This window comes from Aptenodytes patagonicus, chromosome 3, assembly GCF_965638725.1.
Source record: "Aptenodytes patagonicus chromosome 3, bAptPat1.pri.cur, whole genome shotgun sequence".
Lineage (NCBI taxonomy): Eukaryota > Metazoa > Chordata > Aves > Sphenisciformes > Spheniscidae > Aptenodytes > Aptenodytes patagonicus.
In genome coordinates this window covers 117400448-117418078 of record NC_134951.1, presented here as the reverse complement: position 1 = coordinate 117418078, position 17631 = coordinate 117400448, and the positions used below count along the sequence as shown (strand labels likewise).

The window sequence follows — 17631 nt, the reverse complement described above, 5'->3', positions numbered from 1 at the left end:
TCTCAGCTGGCAGATAAGAAAGTAGGTGGGACCTTCGCAGACCCCACCAAAGACTCTCAGCAGAGCTTTTGCTTTATCTCATGATACCAGGCAGTCCCAAAGACAGTTATGCTCCCAACACACACAGGACCCCACAATACTCCCCTGAACAAGTCCTATCTGTTCCTACCACCCATGCACATGCAGGCACAGACACAGGCACGGTGGCAACCTGTCCCAGGAGTCTCCTCAAAACACATAGGCACAACCATCTGCAGCTGGCCAGGACAGACCCTGCAGCAAAGACGCCGATGGGGAACCACGTGGTATCAGGCTGTTCCCAGAAATTCCCACAAACATGGGAAAGTGCTGGGAAGCCTACTTCTCCTCCCCCGACCCCAGTTTTCTTTATTCTTCCTAGCCATTTCCTCTGCTCTGGTAAGCTCGATCTTCTCTTCGATCTTCTCTTCTTTGCAGTGAAGCAAGGACGCAGCCACACACCAACAGCAGTGTTCGAGCAGCCCTGTGTGTCCTTGAGGCTTGACAGAGCTTGCACACCATGTTTCATGGCAGAGAACAGCAGGGTCTTGCCTCTCCCGCCTTTCTGGGATGTGACAGCCCACCATGTCCTGCAATGCCAGACTGGATCATCTGGCATCCCTCAACCACCTAACTTCTCCCTAACATCACAGGCCTCATCCCCTCCTGCCCCCAAACATGATCTCCCGTGTTTGCTCCAACTATGGCAGGTGCCCTTCCAGCCTCCCTGCAGGGTAGAGGAAGAAGAAAGGATGAGAGGACCCAGAGGAGTTAGTCGTTGACCCTTTTGCAGGGCTGTTTTCACAGTAACACTAGCAGAGAGCATCACTGCTGGTCCACCTGCCTGCCAGAAAATCCCTCCAGAGAGACACGCAAGAGGAATGGGAACTTCTGCAACCAGGGTGTGCTGAGCACCCCAGTGATGGGAGTACCCTGGGGTCACACTCATTGAGCAACTGAAGCTTGAAAATCAGAGCCAGGGAGGAGATCCAGAGCAGCACCCGCATGGCAGGAGCTTTCCCGAGCCTCTCTGCTGACACCTGAAAGAAAGATCAAGACATCACCTCCTGCAGCATGCGGGCTGCTAACAGGGAGCTCACGAGCATGCCTAGGCCAGGCAGTGCCCTGTGACCGGCTCTGCCAGCAAAACGCAGCTCTGAGGACCACCTCTTGTTAGCAAATCCTTGATATCCACTTGACTGGAAGACCCCAGCACTGAAGCTCCTGTAAAAATAACCTCAGTGAAGGCATGAAAGAGGCAATGTGACATCCAGCCAAGATCACAGCATCGCTTGCCACTGGAGAGGGGAGCAGGTCCAGAGACCCAAACCTGTGGAATACATGGGGACAGTCAGGCCTTGCAGGAACAACCCTTAGAAACCTTGAAGTGACAGCGCCTGTCAGCTCCTGTGCAGGCTCTCTGGGGAGAAAGCATTGCTGCAGTCAGACAACTTTCACTGCCATCGCACCTGATGGCGCAGCCCACTCTCATCCAAAATGACTGGGGGAGCACCACGCTGTTGACACACTCTCCTGCTCCCCTCCCTGCCAGGGACAGCTGGGAAGCAGGGCTGTGCTGGGGCAGGGAGGCTGGTAGCACAACCACAAGGAGAGACAACTCATGCCAGTCCCAGATCTCTGTGGACCCAGCTGCACCCTCAGCCCAGCCCTGTCAAACAACACTGGGAACGGCTGTTATTTTCTGTGCTGGAACTCTTCCACTGGCTTTCTGAAACCTGCGGGACCTGTCTGGTGGCTCTCCAACATGTGACAGCTTTGGCATGTGTCTGGCAGGACCAGGAATCTACTGTGCCACAAAGAGAGATGATACCTTGGTGTCACCAGCATCCTGCCTGCTACTTGTGGTTGGGTCATAGTAGGAAGACCTCTTAGAAAACAGCTAGGTTTCTCAGAAAACCTTTCAATAAGAAAAAGTCCCCATGTTCCTGTGAAAGATTTCACTGGACAGTCGCTTCACAACTAAAAGCCTGCCCGATTTCTTCATCTGCCATTCTCGGCTACTCTGTCTTCCCTCCTTTCATGTGGCAGATGGAAGATCTCTGCCCTGGAGCTTCCTTTCTGACATGGGTATAGCTGGACCACGGAAAACTCCCCTTTAAACTTTCTCTTGAACTAATACATTGATTGTGCTTTGTTGGCCTCCCACGATTAGTCAGGTTTGCTAACCTTGTTAATAGTCCTGTAGCCCTCTTTCCAAGCTCTTTCAATGTCGTTTTTGGCATGTGCATCTAAGACCTGGATGGAGCATCTGGTAAAGGCTTCACGACAAAGTCTTACTGTCTGAGCACTCTAAAATGAATAGTACCCCAACAAATTAATAGGAGAGCCATTACGGTTTATATTTCTGGAAAGAATCTGTGTTTGGGTTTATTCTGTTTTCTAGTTTCTAAACTTGTAGGGCATATTTAGGTTGTAGTTTGACTCACACTTCAAACTCACATGAAGTTATAGTGCCACCAGAAGAAGTGGTCACACTCTCTGTCCTCTCCTTCCCCCACTTCTGCTGTGGGACCAAATGCTGAACCAGACTGATGAACTGAACCAGATGAAAACCAAACCAGACCGCTTGGTGTCATGCTAGATCAGCATTTCCAGCCACTTCACCAAACAGCTGCCCCCATGTAAGGGGGTAGGACAGTGCAGCTGGAACTTGGAGGGACCACTGCTTTTGTTGGCAACATCAGCTCAGTCCGTCAAACCACAACCTGACCTTGGAGTTCCCAATGCTTCTCTGCAAAGATGAGGGCATGTTTTTAGACTAGAAGCTGTGCTTCTTACTCTACCAGGGTGAACAACGTCAATGGAAAACAGCAAACGCTTTGAGCTAGATGAAATAAATTCTTAGCATTAGCAACACTGAGACTGTCAGATAAAGAGGTAATTCCCGTCACCTATTTCTAGACATTTCCCTGTTCAGATGTCCGAGGAGTACCCTGTTCTCCCAGCCACCCCGTCACAGCTCCCATGCTCCCTTCCAGAACAGTTCCTGTAGATGTGAACAACTTCAGGATTCCTCGGACTCGATGGCCATCAGTGTGACTGACTGTATCTATGTTCAAATGAATCAAGGTTACTACTGTCCAGATTCCTCTATCAGGCTTTGTTGTCTGCAAATAGTAAATATTTGCAGCTAGTTGCAGCTGCAGGGATGGGTGTACAGAACAGCTGTATTTTTGTTCTGCCTCATGCAAAGCCTCTTTTAGGCACGACAATGGTGTGAAGCCCAAAGTATTTGGGTCTGGAGTGTTTCCCCCTGTGAGGTGCAGGGAAAATTTTGTGACTACTTCAAGATCTCATCAAGCTCAGACAGGTATCAGTCCTCCTGGCTTTCATTTTCAAACCTTCCTAATTAGTCTGGGGGCTAAGAAGTTGGTTGATTTAGTTCTAGCTGAGCGCTAAGCTTCTATTCTGATAATATTACTTGAAGAGCACAGCCCTTGCTTTTACGATCACATTGTTAGTTCTCACGCAACGTGTTGAAGAGCTGAGCACCGAGAAAGAGAATAACATAAACCCGACCTCCGCAACTCAACCCACTGTACTCTCGGATAGAAATACACAAGGTACTCACGGCGTGCCAGCAAACCTCTCCTTGCAAAGCAGCAGCTTTTGAGTATACTACAGGATAGTAATTTCCCACCCTGCCGTGTAGGGGAACTTTCAACCACAGTGCCAAAATTCACAAACACCAAGAGCGTAACAATAAAGCACAAGGAATTTAGGTGCAAGGGGCACCTAAGCTAAAGGCATCCAGTGACTATTCACGTCTTCAGGATGGAGCTGTGTTTGGTGGACTACGGATCTGTGGCACCAAGCACACTCAGGTCGAGAGGAACCACCCATGTTGGGAGATGCGGTCTCAACAGATCACAGTTTGGTACTTGAGACAGAAGCGGCTGCAGTGTGCTCCCTTCTACATCAATTAGCAAGCGCTCTTGGTTTCCCAGCAAGCTGCCAATACGTCCCTACTTCCATCTAAATACCCACCACACAGGCATCTGCTGAAACAGCAGCAGCGTCGCTGAGCAGCAATGCCAGACGGCCTCCTCTGTGGGACACACTGGAGCAGGTAGGAGCATCCAGCAAGACCTGCCTGTCTCCCATTCCCACCTGCAGAGACATCTCTGGAAAGGAGAGAAGAGCCCCCCCTCCACCCTGCCCATGCTCTTATCTCAGCACGCAAGGACGCATCCATCCCTCTTGGGCTGGTGACAATCCCTTGCTAACACAGGTGGCAGGAGGCGGCCAACACTCAGGTAGATGGTGGCGGCCAAGGCTGGCATTTTCCCAGCAAGGAGAGAGGAGGGAGCTGCCTGCAGGACAGGAGCCTTCCTCTCCAGCAGGCCTTGCTCTCATCACCTCTGCTCCTCTTTCCAAAGCCAGGGTCGGTGTTGGCGACTGGTATTGCTAACAGAGAGAGGGGAATGCCTGGGGAGGGAGGAGGGTCAGGCACTAGGCAGGCTGCCTGGGTCGCTGCTTGGTGCTGTGCGTTAGCAAGCATGAGCTGCGGGCTGGATGTCTCCCTTGAAGAAGGCTCCGTGGCTCAGAGGCTCTCAGGCCCGTGGGAGCTGATCGCGACGGTGTGGGGTGAGAGTGAGTGAAGCATTGAAGTACAGCTACTGCTATACACTCGTGGGTCCAGCATGGAAGGCTGTGCTGCAGCATCTCAAGTGTATACTATATGCAGAAGTTACCCAGTCTGTTGGGCTGACAGAAGAAGATCATTATCTGGCAGCTGCCTTACTTTCCAGGGACACCTGCTTTCCTTTGGTTGCTGGACTCTGAGTCTGGGTTTTTCCTCTTTGTCGTTTTTTGGCCACACCAGGAGAGGGCAGGGAATCTCCTGTCGGCCCCAGGGCCTGAGCTGGGGGCTGAGGTCGGGGGGAAGGAGGAACTCGCTGAAGAGCAGTCCCTGGCTTATGCTGTCGGCAGGGAGAAGGACTTTCCCTCCGAGGCGGCAGCTGGCTTCTGGGGGAAGCACTGGGGTTTCTTGAAGGAAGGACAGGGCTCCGAGGGGATGCACAGCTGGACCTCCGTGAGCTGCTCCGTGGAGGAAGAGAAGTGGAGCTCGGCGAAGGAGGAAGCCGACTTTGTATCTGCGTTGTTCGGCACTCGTTTGGGACACTTCCAGCTGGTCTCTGTGCCTGAAGCCTACAGGGGAAGAGAAGAGGGAGGATGAAGGGGAATTTCTGCAAGGGGGTCTGGGCTCCCGGAAGTTTCATGAATGTTGCTGGGAAATTACAAGGAGTCTCCAGCACCAGGATGACAGGAGCTATGCTGTGAACAAGATGGGGCACTGGTTTGAACACCATCCTGTAACTCTCGATGCTGTCAACTAGTAAGTGTTTGCCCTGATCCTTCAGCACCCTCTGGGATAATACGCAGGTATGGTTTGGCCAATAGCACATATCTGGGACTCTTAATGTGCAGCATGGATGCAGCAACCTCGTTTAAGGCAGGAGATACAATCTGGGAACATGGGCATGAGCTGGATTGCACCAGTTGGCCTCTGATGGTAACTGTGCTGGAAGATAAACCACCCCACAGGGATCCTCTCCTTTCACCCCACGCCTCTGAAAGAGCAGAATTTGCTGGACCTGTGCAGAGCCACAGCAGCAGCTCTGCTCCTAGGCTGGACCTCCAGCCCCAAGGCCAGGCAGAAAAGCCAAACTGTGGTGAATTCAGAAGGTCCACCTCCACTTACATCTCTGTGCTTATTTGATAGAGAGCCAGGTACCTCCAAAAAAAATCAAGGCACAGGGATGTGTAGGGAATTCAGACCACATGGAGGTGGCCCACGCTGTTCCAGGTCACTGCCAAAGCCCATGCGTGTGCACCTCCCTCTCTCCAGCTCTTCGCATGCTGGCCATCTTCTGAGGCAATCACAACTGGCAACCTTGCAGCCCTTGCAGCTCTAATCGCAATAGCCAGGTCAGGTCTCCCTGCAGAGTCACGGCCATGCCGAGCACGCTGCAAAACTGAGAGCTCAACACCAGAGGGATCTGCTATTAGCAGGATCAGACCAAATGAAAGAGCTCGTGGAAGGGAAGAAGGCCTCAAAGCCAGGGCAAGTGAAGAGGGGCTTGGCCCTTTGGCCAGACTGAGCCAAAGAAGACAGAGAGGTGGGAATTTCACACACTGGTGCGCTGAAATGACTGTAGGAAACGGGGATGGACCACGCATTCAAGCCAAGTGAAGGGTAAAGCAGTGGGAGGTGAGCAAAGCCCTGGCTGCGCCTCCTTAACAAGTCCAACATTTTGCATGGCTTACCGTTTTGGTCTTACCTGTAGGCAACAGCCGCATCCTGCGGGGAGCTACATAGCACTGCCATCGCGATGGCCATGGAGCTCTCAGACTTCGCCGCCTCTAGCGGTGTTTTCACTGGCGTGATGGGCCGAGGAATTCTGCTCTTTGTGCTTGTGGGTCTCTCTTCTTTCCCCAGGAGGGCAGCCTTCTCTTTCCCTGCCTTCCTTGGGATGGAGTCGTCAGAGTCGTGGGTGTCCTCCTCAGAACCGGTGGCCGACAGGGTTTCTGAGGCCCGCCGCCTCTCATCACTGGAGGACGCTGAGGAGGAGGCCCCTGAGGTCAGACGAAGAAGGCGGTTTTGCCTCTTCTCCATCACCAGGCGAGCCAAGTCAGGTTGCTTTGCCCTCTTATAAAGCCTCTCTTTGGCCGAGAGTGAAGTTGAAAGGTCTGAGCCAGTGTCCTCCTCAGAGAACAAAATGGGTATCCGACTTCTATACCTGGAGCCCAGAGGTCTCCTGGGGCCCTGCTGCGGTGTGTCGAGGAGGGTCTCTGCTCGCTTAAGGTGTTCTGCCACCGATGCTGACTTCTTAAGGTCAGGCTCTCTTGTAACCATCTTGCCAGGTTCTTCCAAATCCAGCGAGAGTGCCACTTTGTTGGAGACCTCCTGCTTGTCCTCGGGAGGCTTTGTGATGCCATTGGGAAGGGCCAGCTGCTCCCCCACCGTCTCTGAGGTGGTTTCAATGTGATTAGCCGAAAGTGCGCAGCTCTCCGTTTCTGCCCCTTCTAGCCCCGAATGTATGCTTCCATTCTCTACCAGCGCCAGGTTGTCCTCCAGCTCTTCTTCGATAATGACCTCCTCAAACTGGCCCGGAGGGCAGTATTCCTCATGCCTCATCAGCTGGCCGCTGGAAGACATGACATTTAAGTGGGTCTTTTCAGCAATATGAACAAATGTGCGCTCAACTTTGGTAAAGGGGGAGGAAGCTGTAGCCACTGCCACGGGAGGCTTTGGTTCAGATTTAAGGACTGAGGACAGGGTCCCTGGCTCGGATACATCCAGTTGGCTACCCATAGGCTGTGGCCGCTCACTCTGAGGTGTCAGTGCAGCAAGAGTGCCCAGATCAACTTCTGGAGCCAAGTCTGTGGTCACCGGAGACTTTTTCAGATCACCTGGTGAAAACAGCACTAGTGTTTTTGAGCCTTCCTCCAGCTCCAGGTCCCCATCAGCAGTGGACGCTCGACCCTTGGATCCCTTCTGGTCATCAGCCAGGAGTGTGGATGGTGCGCACTCCTGGCTGTGCTCTGTGCTTTTTTGAGTCAGGTCGCTGCTGGAACCACTGTGCATGTCAATCTCATCCCCTTCCTCCTCCGCCTCCTCCTCCTCATCTTCCTCCTCCTCGTCTTCTTCCTCGTCGTCTTCCTCTTCCTCTTTTCCATTCATTTCCAGATAAGGTTCCAGAGGTTTGCAAGGAGCAGTCAAGACAACATTTGAGAAATCAACTTTCTTTATCCGCTGGGATATTTTAGGCTTTTCCCAGTAGTCTGACACATCTTTTCTGAAGTCTTGGTAAGGCAAACTTAAAGGCACCGCCTTGGGCAGACCATTCATTTCAAATGACTTCAGCATATATGCCTGCAAGAAGACAGATGTGACAAAGGAAAAGGGTTAGTATTCAGACATAGCATTGACACAGAAGGTATCAGGATCAACAGCAGTGCGAAGCGTCAGTGGAAAGCATCTAGTCCATCACGCTTCCAAAATACATGCCTGAGCAGCGATCACTCCATCATTCGATTCATACAAACCTTAGAAAGGAGAGATTCACAGATACTTATCAATGAAGGCAAAAAAATGTGCCAGAGGAGTTCCTTTGTTAGCAGTCTTTAACCTGGACCTAAAAGAGCTGTTTGCAAGCAATTCCTCAGAATTTTTTCATGTTTCCCAATCTTCTTCAGTATTTATATATTTATTTCAGTATTTATGTATCTACATGTTCACTCCTTCCTTACTGGAACCATTCAGCAACTCTTTTTTATGCCCAGGCCACAGTGAGCTCAAGGGGCCCCTCTGGGCTAGATAAATTTCCTGATCACTTTTCCAATACCGTCCTCCATTGTCCCTGGGGCAATAACCCTTGTAGCACTCCCCTCCTGTGCTATTCATCCCTCCCTTCCACTCCCACCTCCCTCCAGCAACTCCTAATCCTATCTTCTACAGGCTTCTGCTTTCACTAAAATGATCAGCAAGTAATTAATGAAAGCTGACGTGTAAGGTATCGTTATTAGACTCTGGGGTGTCCAACCGTTAAAAGCAATGGGAGGACAGGAGAGTTGGTGGAGGCAGTGTTTCTCGAGCGGCAGTCTGTGGCGGAGAGACTGCCTGTAAGGCGCTGGGAGTAGGCTGTGAAATGATTGCAAATAATACTAACAGAAAAGCAGCAGCTCACAGACACATGCGCACACTTGACCAAACAAGCAAAAAAGGGGAAAATAAATAGGAAATGCCCATCGAAGTTTGGCCTAATTAACAACTGGTTGTAAATGAAAACCACAGCAGCACCACTCCGCAAAATGGATTTTAAAAAAACCATTTAGGTCACCCTTCTATTAAGAGGGCTGGAAAATTAAAGCCTTTCCATAAACTCAACCAGTCAATAATGCATCACATGTTACCCTTGAAAGGTCCTAATCATGAACAGAAGGGCTCCAAACATCTGCGTTTTCAAGCGGCATTTGACAGCGTCAGAGGGTATATAGGGCACACGACTAAACAAGCACCCATTTAACTATGCAGGCTACAGAGCTGCCAACAGCTAGCACATTCACCTGGCTATGGGAACAGATCTTTTTGTCTCTACGGGGGGGGAAAGCCCTCAATAGCTTTTCAGTCCAATGACACAATTTCAAATTGTGCTGAAAATCTGCATGTTATTCCGTGCAGAGCAACTGCCCTATTAGTATGCCTGAAAAATGTAAGATCTCATGTATAACAGGGACATTTCAAATAGATTGGTGGGCAGCATCAAGCTGTTACGCATGGTGATAAGTTGTTAGCCATTTAATATTTCTTTTTATATCTTATAAATTAAAACACAGGCTGGTTTTGGCAATGCCTCTGGAGTCCAAAGCTTCTCTTCTTTCATTAAAGCTGAAGCCTGGCCCTGAAGATGGCCCTGTATTAGCCTGATTTGGGCTTTCCCGGACCCACTCTACCTTTTGTATCAGGATGACAGATGTGGAACTTGGACTGGTAAGAGGGACTTACCACTCTTTGCAAAGGAAATTACCCACTTGGCTTCCTTCCTCAGGCATTTCTTGGAAATTAGGCCGTTCAGCAGCCTAAGATTGGATTCTGCCTGTTGGCTGGATTTGGTTTTCCGAAGAAATACACCCGCAGTGCTATCCTTGGAGTCCTGATCAAACAGATGCGCTTCCCCAGTGGGACTGGGACCTGATAAATAAGCCCTGACCAACACCTTGCCCTGTGCTGAGCCTCCCACTGGAAAGAGTACCCCATCCACAACAACAGTTCACCCGCTGCTCTACTTCACCGCATTTTCTAGATGCTGTGGTTGATGGTACAGTTGGAGGATTGCTGGTTTCTCTTTGCATATGTAAACCTTCAAATCTCCTCTCAGCTCTTAGGAACTTGTGTCATCTCATCTGCCTTCTGGTCAAGGAGAACTGAATCCAGTCCTGCAGTGCACAAGACATCAGAAGTTTTTCTGAGATGAGATTGCACTAAGCAATAAAGGTATGACACGGAGCTGGACAGCATGATGTTGCTGTAATAAAAATAACGGTTCTTTTCTTCTTCTGCTCTGGTCCCCCTTTGCTGTCATTGAGTTGTGCTGTAGATACCTTTCCACCCTCCACATACTTCCACCTCTGGCTGTACAAATTCCTTGCGGTATTTAGCAAATGGACTGCCTTTCTGTCTGTCATTTCATTTTCCCCACGTATTTTCTATTTCCCTGCATGGACACTGCACCCTAAGCACAACAGTGATTGCTTGGCTTCTACCTACCTTTGGGAGACTTGGACTGCTTAACCTGTTGCATGCAGTACCCCAAAATTGCCAGAATGCATTCCTTAAAGCAGCCTGAGACTGGTTGTTTTGCCACTGTAAGTGCACATGGAGAAAATCCAAAGAGCATAAATATGCCAAAAAATATGGAGGACAGAAGTTACCTACAAACCCAACTAAAAGAAACTTTGTTGAAATGTCTCTTTAGTCAAATATTATTTTAACACGTATTTTCTTACCTTCATTACTATCATCACCTGAAGCTGTTAACAAGGAAGACTGTCCTAGGGCATCAAAGTCTGAGACTGTCTTCACTGTTGAGTTAATGTGATCAGCAGCTAGCTGCAAGCGCCCTGCTGAACAAGGTGTTCCTGGTTTGAACCCCTCACTAGAGAAGCTTGTGTCCTCTCTTGACAGTCATGATGTGTCTTTTGTACTACAGCACGCTCAGCTGCTCTAGGACTAGTCCCCAAAGGCTGGAGAAGAACTTTTCTGCTCTGCTGTACCAATGGGGAGGAACTGTGGGAAGATGCCAGAAGATCGGGAGTGGAGAGGCTTAGCCTGTATCTTAAAATTGTAGAATAACAAAGGTGTAAGGAATCTCTGGAGGTCTCTGCTCCAACCACCCCTCAAAGCAGGACCAACTTAGAGCTGGCTGGTCCGGGCCCTGTCCAGCTGAGTTTTGAGTATCTCCAAGGACAGAGATCCCACAGCCTCTTTGGGACCCTGTCCTAGTGTTTGAGGCTCTTCATGGTGAAAAAGTTTTTCTTTCTATCTGTTTCCTATATCTAATTTTCCTTTCATGCAGCTTGTGTCCATCACATCTCATCCTTTCACTGTGCACCTCTGAGAAGAGTCGGGCATCATCCTTCATCAGGTAGTTCAAGGAAGAAATAAGATCCCACCCCAATCCTTATCTTTTTAAGGCGGAACAAACCCAGCCCTTTCAGCCTCTCCTCATGTCATACGTTTCTAGTTCCTAATCACCTTGGCCGCCCTCTGCTAGGCTTACTCCACTATGAGCAGGAACTATGCCGTGAGCTGAGGCAGCCACCCCATTTTAAAAAGCTACCAAGACTGTGAGTGAGCAGAGCTACACTGGAGCTGGCCGAATCTGAGTCAAAAGGACTTCCTTCACCTCCAGCAAGCTCTGCTCTCTGCCTGTGCTCCTCACTTTCTCAGAAGACACATTGCCTGTCCTTGGACAGTGAACCATTTTTTCCTACCTGCTTGGGCTCAGATCTTCACTCCTGACTCTCTTTTGACTTGTCAGTCAATTGTCCAGGAATGCATATGGCAGTATATGTGTCTGAGCGTGTGTTCCCCACAAAGTCTGCACATTTCACCTCTTTAACACTCTGTCTCTCCATAAAACTTGACTGCATTTAAATTCAATTTGGCTAGTAACTACTTTGGGTAACAATATGTATTTGGAAAGCAATAAATATCCCTGCTTTGCACAGAGGCCACGAATACAGAAAGGAAGGAGAGTCAGGAGAGAAAAAGATCTACCTGCTCATATTTGACAGAGGCAGAAACCAGCCCCTTCAAGTCCATCTCTGCCCCTGTGCTCCTGAACAGCTAAGTGGAGTCTGAGGGTTTGTCTTTACTGTAAACTGGTGGGGTTTCAAATTAGCAGAATCATTGGCACTGGGACATCCTCAGAGGAGACTTACATCACCCAATATGGGCAGCAGTAAAGTTCCTACATCCCAGCGATGCTGCAAACACTGCAAAAATCAGCAAAGACGCAGTCTCCACTTTGCTACAGCAAGTTTACAACCATGCGTTAGAAGTTCCCAGGTCCCCTTGTAACCAGGAATGTAGACAGATGTGTTCTTCTCAGACAGCAGCACGGAGCAGACTCACGCTGGTGGGTTCAGGAGCAGTACTGGCATCCAGCTCATTAACGTGCTCATGTCCTGGCCCATGCCAAGCCACGCACGCTCTGCCCAGGTCCCTACAGCAATGGAGAGTGATGACAGTACCTGCTCTGCCTGTATGGCTTTCTGGTGACCTCATGACTCATGAGGGCATAGAGCAGAGACCCTACAGCTTGCCTGTATATGCCCCCGCAGCAGAGCAGTCTGTGGCGTGGCACAGAGCGGGCCTGGTGTCCACCAGAAAAGCCTGCTCTCCTGAGCAGCTCTGCACCGACGTGGGGGAAAGGGAACAGTTTCCCGCGTGAGCCTAATCAATTTTCCCTTAGACTGTAGAATTTGGGATTTTTTTTTTTTTTTTTTTCTCTCCCATATCTTGGTTTTAAACATTTTAAATGCAATAATTTGTGGGAAAAAAAACCACCAGGTACAGGAAAAATATCACAATATTTGCCTAACATAAAACCAGGAAATGCCACATCTCTTCGATCTACCATTTTGTTTCAGACCATGCTCTAAACCTGTCTCAGACCGTGGTTACCACTATGGCATCAGTGCGTCCTTCTGCAGTGTTTGACAGACATACACATCTGCCACATACCAACAGCCTTACGGAGGCAAACCAAAACACACTTTGAGGCGTTCATCATGGAGCAGACGGGCTTTGCACACCGCTAGAGGCAGACTCAGAAGAATCCTGACCCTCCGTACAATTCCCAGGGGAAAAAAGGGACTCACACACCGTACAACCCTGTAAGTCAGACCACAGCCTAATCCTAGCTCTTCCTCCCAGACCATCACCTGCCCGCACAAACTGCTCTCTGCCTTTGAGGAGCTGAGGTCTTGTGCTTCTCATGCAAGGGGCAAAGTTTCCACCACCCTTTCCACAGGTACCAGAGCCTCTGCATGCACGTGTTGCCTGCAGCCTCCCTCTCCAGCCACTTTCAGAAGAACACTGAGTTAGTAACTGTACACGCAGACAGGGTCTATTGCCGTGTTTCCTCTTCCAACCTGATCCCAGACAGACCAACAGCAGTTGGGGCTGAGCCCCAAGCCGCTCTACAGCAGAGACTGTTTTCAAGTAGGAGTCATGATGAAAGGCAAGGATGGTCGGATCCACTGAGCAGCCCAGGCAGGAGTACATTACTTGCAGGACAGCCACTTGCAGGACATCCATCTCCCTGGGTTTTTAGGGGGTGGAGGGGCTGAACGTTTACCAGATGTTCTTAAACACCTTGTCAAATGTCTGATGGGAGACAGCCATCCACCCACGCTATGCGCACTGCGCTGCCAGCTAGGGGGATGCCCATGTAGGAAACCAAGAGAAATGTGATAAACTGTTTCTGCTGTGTTCATAGGTGCTGAATTGTACTAGTTTAAGTTTAGCCAGTTTGGATGCTGCTAACCATCAAGGCAGAGCTCTAAAAACTTACATAAGTTGGGGCTAGTTGTAACCTGCTGCTGTGATATGACTGGGTTCAAGTCAGTGAAATTGGTACCAGCCCAAATTTACATAAATTGAACTCACAGTGTGGCCTTCCCAAAGTACATGAAACACATCTCCAACAGTCATGGAACTTTGTTTCTGTTCCCAGATCTGTCTTAACTGCAAGTTTTCAGTGATCACATTAGTAAACGATAATTAAACTCTCACTGTTCTACCAGAGCTCCTTCATCTCTCTGCCTGGTGCTCCCATGTACACAAGGATGAGCAGGGGACACCCTCCCAGAGCTGGAAAGCAAAGGGAGTAGAAAAACAAAGCAAGAAAGCAAACAAAAAACCCAGCCATCACCAAGGTGCTGCCTTTGATTCTTTAATAAGGTTTTGGTAGTATACAAGCTTTTTTTTTCTTTTTTTTTTCCGATTGTCTGGATTAACATACATGGATTTAAAAAAGGCACAAAATCCATTGCACAGCTTCTGTTTTGTTTGTTTTTGATGACATTGCCTGTTCATTGTGGTTTCAAGTGTAGGATTTTACAGTACTCTGCAGCATTTACAGCATGGTCTACATACAGGTAATCAATGCATGCTTTTATACAGGAGACAGAATTCAAATTCTCTCTCAGTATTTCTATATACACAATAATACAGTGTTTTTCTTCTGAAAAATTGGTCTTGCATGCTCGGTGTGCCAGAAGAATTAGTGCAAGCATATATTACAGTGTTATTGCAGTACAAAAAGGGGTTGACCTTAGGCTCTAAAGGGATTAGATACAGGAAGAATAAAAAGACTCAAGGAAAACAAGCTTTGGATCCCTTTAGTCAACTACGTCCTTCCAAATGGATCCCTACTCAGTACCGCCTTTAAAGCTACAGCAGGCTGCTTCCCCTCCATCTCCCTGCTGCCCTCCCCCTGAGATGAACTTCCACAGCTTCTTCAAACCTTCTGTCCCTAGCAATCGATGAGGACTTCTGGCAACGTGAGGAAGCCCTTCTGCTGTGCCTCCTAATGCCAGAGACCTGCTTGAAGGGGACTTTCCTGAGATCCACTGCTTCAAGCAAACTCCAGTCCCAGAAGATGAAGTTTCTCAAGCAAACCAGGAAGCACAACAGGTTACCTACAGCTTTTGTCTCCTCTCAGTAGGAATGACTACAGAAACCCACATTCACCTCCTACTTGAATAGCAGTCGGTTAAATATGGTTTGGACTCTCTCCTGCTTAGCAGCAACAGAAGTCTAACAGGTGACACAAGGTAATGCAAAGGAAGGATATGCTGGTCCCTGAGATTCTTCATGGGAGCTGGAAAGTCCGAGAAGCAGAAATCAAGTTCCCAACATGACGTTAATTGTTCCATTGGGAATGGGAAGAGGCCTTAGTCCTGAGAGATGCAGATGGCACACAGACAGCAAGAGCCATAGTCCGGTCTTCCCTGTAACAGCTTTGATTTGGATTCTATCAGGACCTTAGCATATCCTGGAAGTGACATTATCCTCTGCCAACATAGACTAAGCTTGTTTGGGACTGGGAGATCTGGCAGGATTGACAACACTGAGTGGAAAAAAACTAGAATCTGAGTTTCTGAAGCAGCTCGCTCTTCAAACCAGCATCAGATGAGGTAAAAGTAGCAGGGGTCTTAGAGCTGCCACGCTTGCTTGCAGGATCTCTGTGTTCCAAGTATCAGCACCATAAATGTCAGAGAGATGTTCTTCTTTCCAGCATCTTACCATCAAATGCTCCACAGCCTTTCTCTTAGTTTTTTTTTTACCAAGGTGAATAGGACAGTCCAGTCCTATGCTGGATAAGTGCTCTGCTCCTCCCTATTTGTGCTTTCGTATGTTGTTAGGTTTGTGCCAGTTTTCCTAGCATCTTGGACGGAAGCAATAGCTCTGTAAAGGTGGTACGCCTGCCACTTAGCTTCCCACCTCTGCACCCACCAGTGTCTCCAGCAAGAGTCAACGCAGAGCTCCCTGTCTGAGCAGACACGGGGACCACCTCATTTTTATCACTCATGGACTCAGGAAATGGCGAGCAAAGTGGAAGGGAACGATAATCCAAAAATTGTTCTAGTCCCTAATTGTAAAGGCAACTTAATAGCAGCAAGAAAGAAGAAGGAGATTCTGAAAGCTAAACATCTTCCTTAGTCATAAAAATAACCAGAAGTCAGCACTGCTGAATAAGAACCTGATCTGGCTTTTTCTTTAGGAAGGACCAAGCTGAAGGGGCAAGAGTCCCACGGAAATCCTCATCTGACTTGTTCAGAGGAAATTTGCCATTACTGTGTTTCACATTGCCAGATCAATTAATTGCACTCATAATTAAACTGACAAACTTGTTGGAGGAAGCCCTGGCGATTCTTACGAGGCAAGTGCACTAGATGAGGTAACCGACTTGAAACACTTTGCATATGAAAAAATAAAACCTCCAAACATAAAGCAATTTTCTTTTCAAACACTAAAAGACATGCAAGTGAATGTAAAATGGGGATCACTTCCAATCCCCAGGTTACATGGTTAGCAGCTTGTTTAAAATGTACATTCATTGTAACATCATTCTTTCAATGGCAGGTGTAATACAAAGGAGTTGCAATACATCAAATAATACTTAGAAACATTTCCCAGACATTAACCTTTGCGCTGTCCCATGGAACTGCAAATGCAGGCCTGTGTGTTATAGTGACCCAAACACAAAACACATGGTGTAAAAATCTAACAAAAAGGAAGGTAGTACCGCAATGATCAGCCTTTACACATTTTATTTAATGTTTTAACATTACCCAAAATAGGAGTTTGCATACTAATAAATTACATCCCGAGTGGCAGCACTGTTCCTATCGCCAGAATACTCTGCCACCAGCCAATGGCGAATGGAGGGATATGTATGCTACAAGACACTGAACTAAGAAAACTGGGCTGGGCCAGGATGCCGAAATCAGATCTGCAATGTGCAAAGGAGACCAGGTGTGCCATCTGAACCACACACCACGAGGACACTTTCTGCAACTGACTGAGATCCGTTCTTTGCAACAGCCTTTTGAGCACTTGGATGTGTGCAAGGTGGCCCATTACCGGCACAGAAACGCTTCTGTAAGGCATGACCATGCGTGGCCATTCACACTGCACGTGTGGGTCATGAACACATATAAACATACATACAATCAGAAATGGAAGCTCCAGCAAAAAGCATCCCAACATCACCCCGGGGACAAGAGTGAAATCAGGAAGCACATCTGGCTTACTTTGGTCAGCCTCTCCAGAAACTGTCGTCTCCTCCAGTCACTCTGGGGAGGGCTGGCAACTACAGGGAAAGCATGTCAAGAAGAAAAGCACCCCATGTTCTCCAGCTGAGAAATATCTGGGGCAATTTATTCACTATAAACACTAACAGGAGTTCAGGGATTTGCAAATCATCCATGATTTTCAAGGCTTCAGACATTGTCTGCTAGGAAATGCAATTTTATTTTCTTCAGCTAGCCTCCTGAAGCCCATCTGTTACTGCCAAGCAGAGCTAGACAAATATACAATAGCTATCTCCAAATATTTCTTTCCCATTTGTCACCAAAGGAAAAACAGAAAAGGAAAAATAAAAATAAAAGCTTCCCTTTTGAATAGATTGGGATAAAAGAGCCCTTTCTTATCCAATGTGAAAGTCGCAAGATGGTCTCAGCTCCAGGTAAAGTTCCGAGAGAGGCGTGAATAAATCTCCACTGACAACCATTAATAAGATGTGTCATTCATCTAACCCAGCAGTTTACAATAAAAATAAATTAGGTCATTGATGCAGTATTATGTGGCTGTAATACAGATGTGGCTGGATACCACAGAGACTCCACGTAGCCTAAGGAAGAGATGCTAGACCCACTGAACAAACACAGTGGGTATCTGTCACCAATCCCTCCAGATGAGCAGTAGAAAATCTCCTTATATTTTCAAGAATAATCTTGTCCGCTGCCAAGCACGTAAAAGTTCCACATATACACGTCATGTAAGATTAACTG

The 17631-nt window shown here is 48.3% G+C and overlaps 1 protein-coding gene across 3 annotated transcripts in view; it reads right to left on the bottom strand.

Moving 5' to 3' along the window:
• Positions 1–1128: 1128 nt before the first annotated feature.
• Positions 1129–17631, bottom strand: part of TTBK1 (tau tubulin kinase 1) — a 102691-nt gene continuing 86188 nt past the window's right edge. For all 3 annotated transcript variants that reach the window (XM_076334822.1, XM_076334823.1, XM_076334824.1), the window contains 2 exons: positions 6324–7918; positions 1129–5190 (listed from right to left, as the gene is read on the bottom strand). In XM_076334822.1, the coding sequence (XP_076190937.1) occupies positions 4764–5190; positions 6324–7918 (2022 nt within the window). In that variant the 3' untranslated portion in view covers positions 1129–4763. The remainder of the gene's footprint in view (positions 5191–6323; positions 7919–17631) is intronic.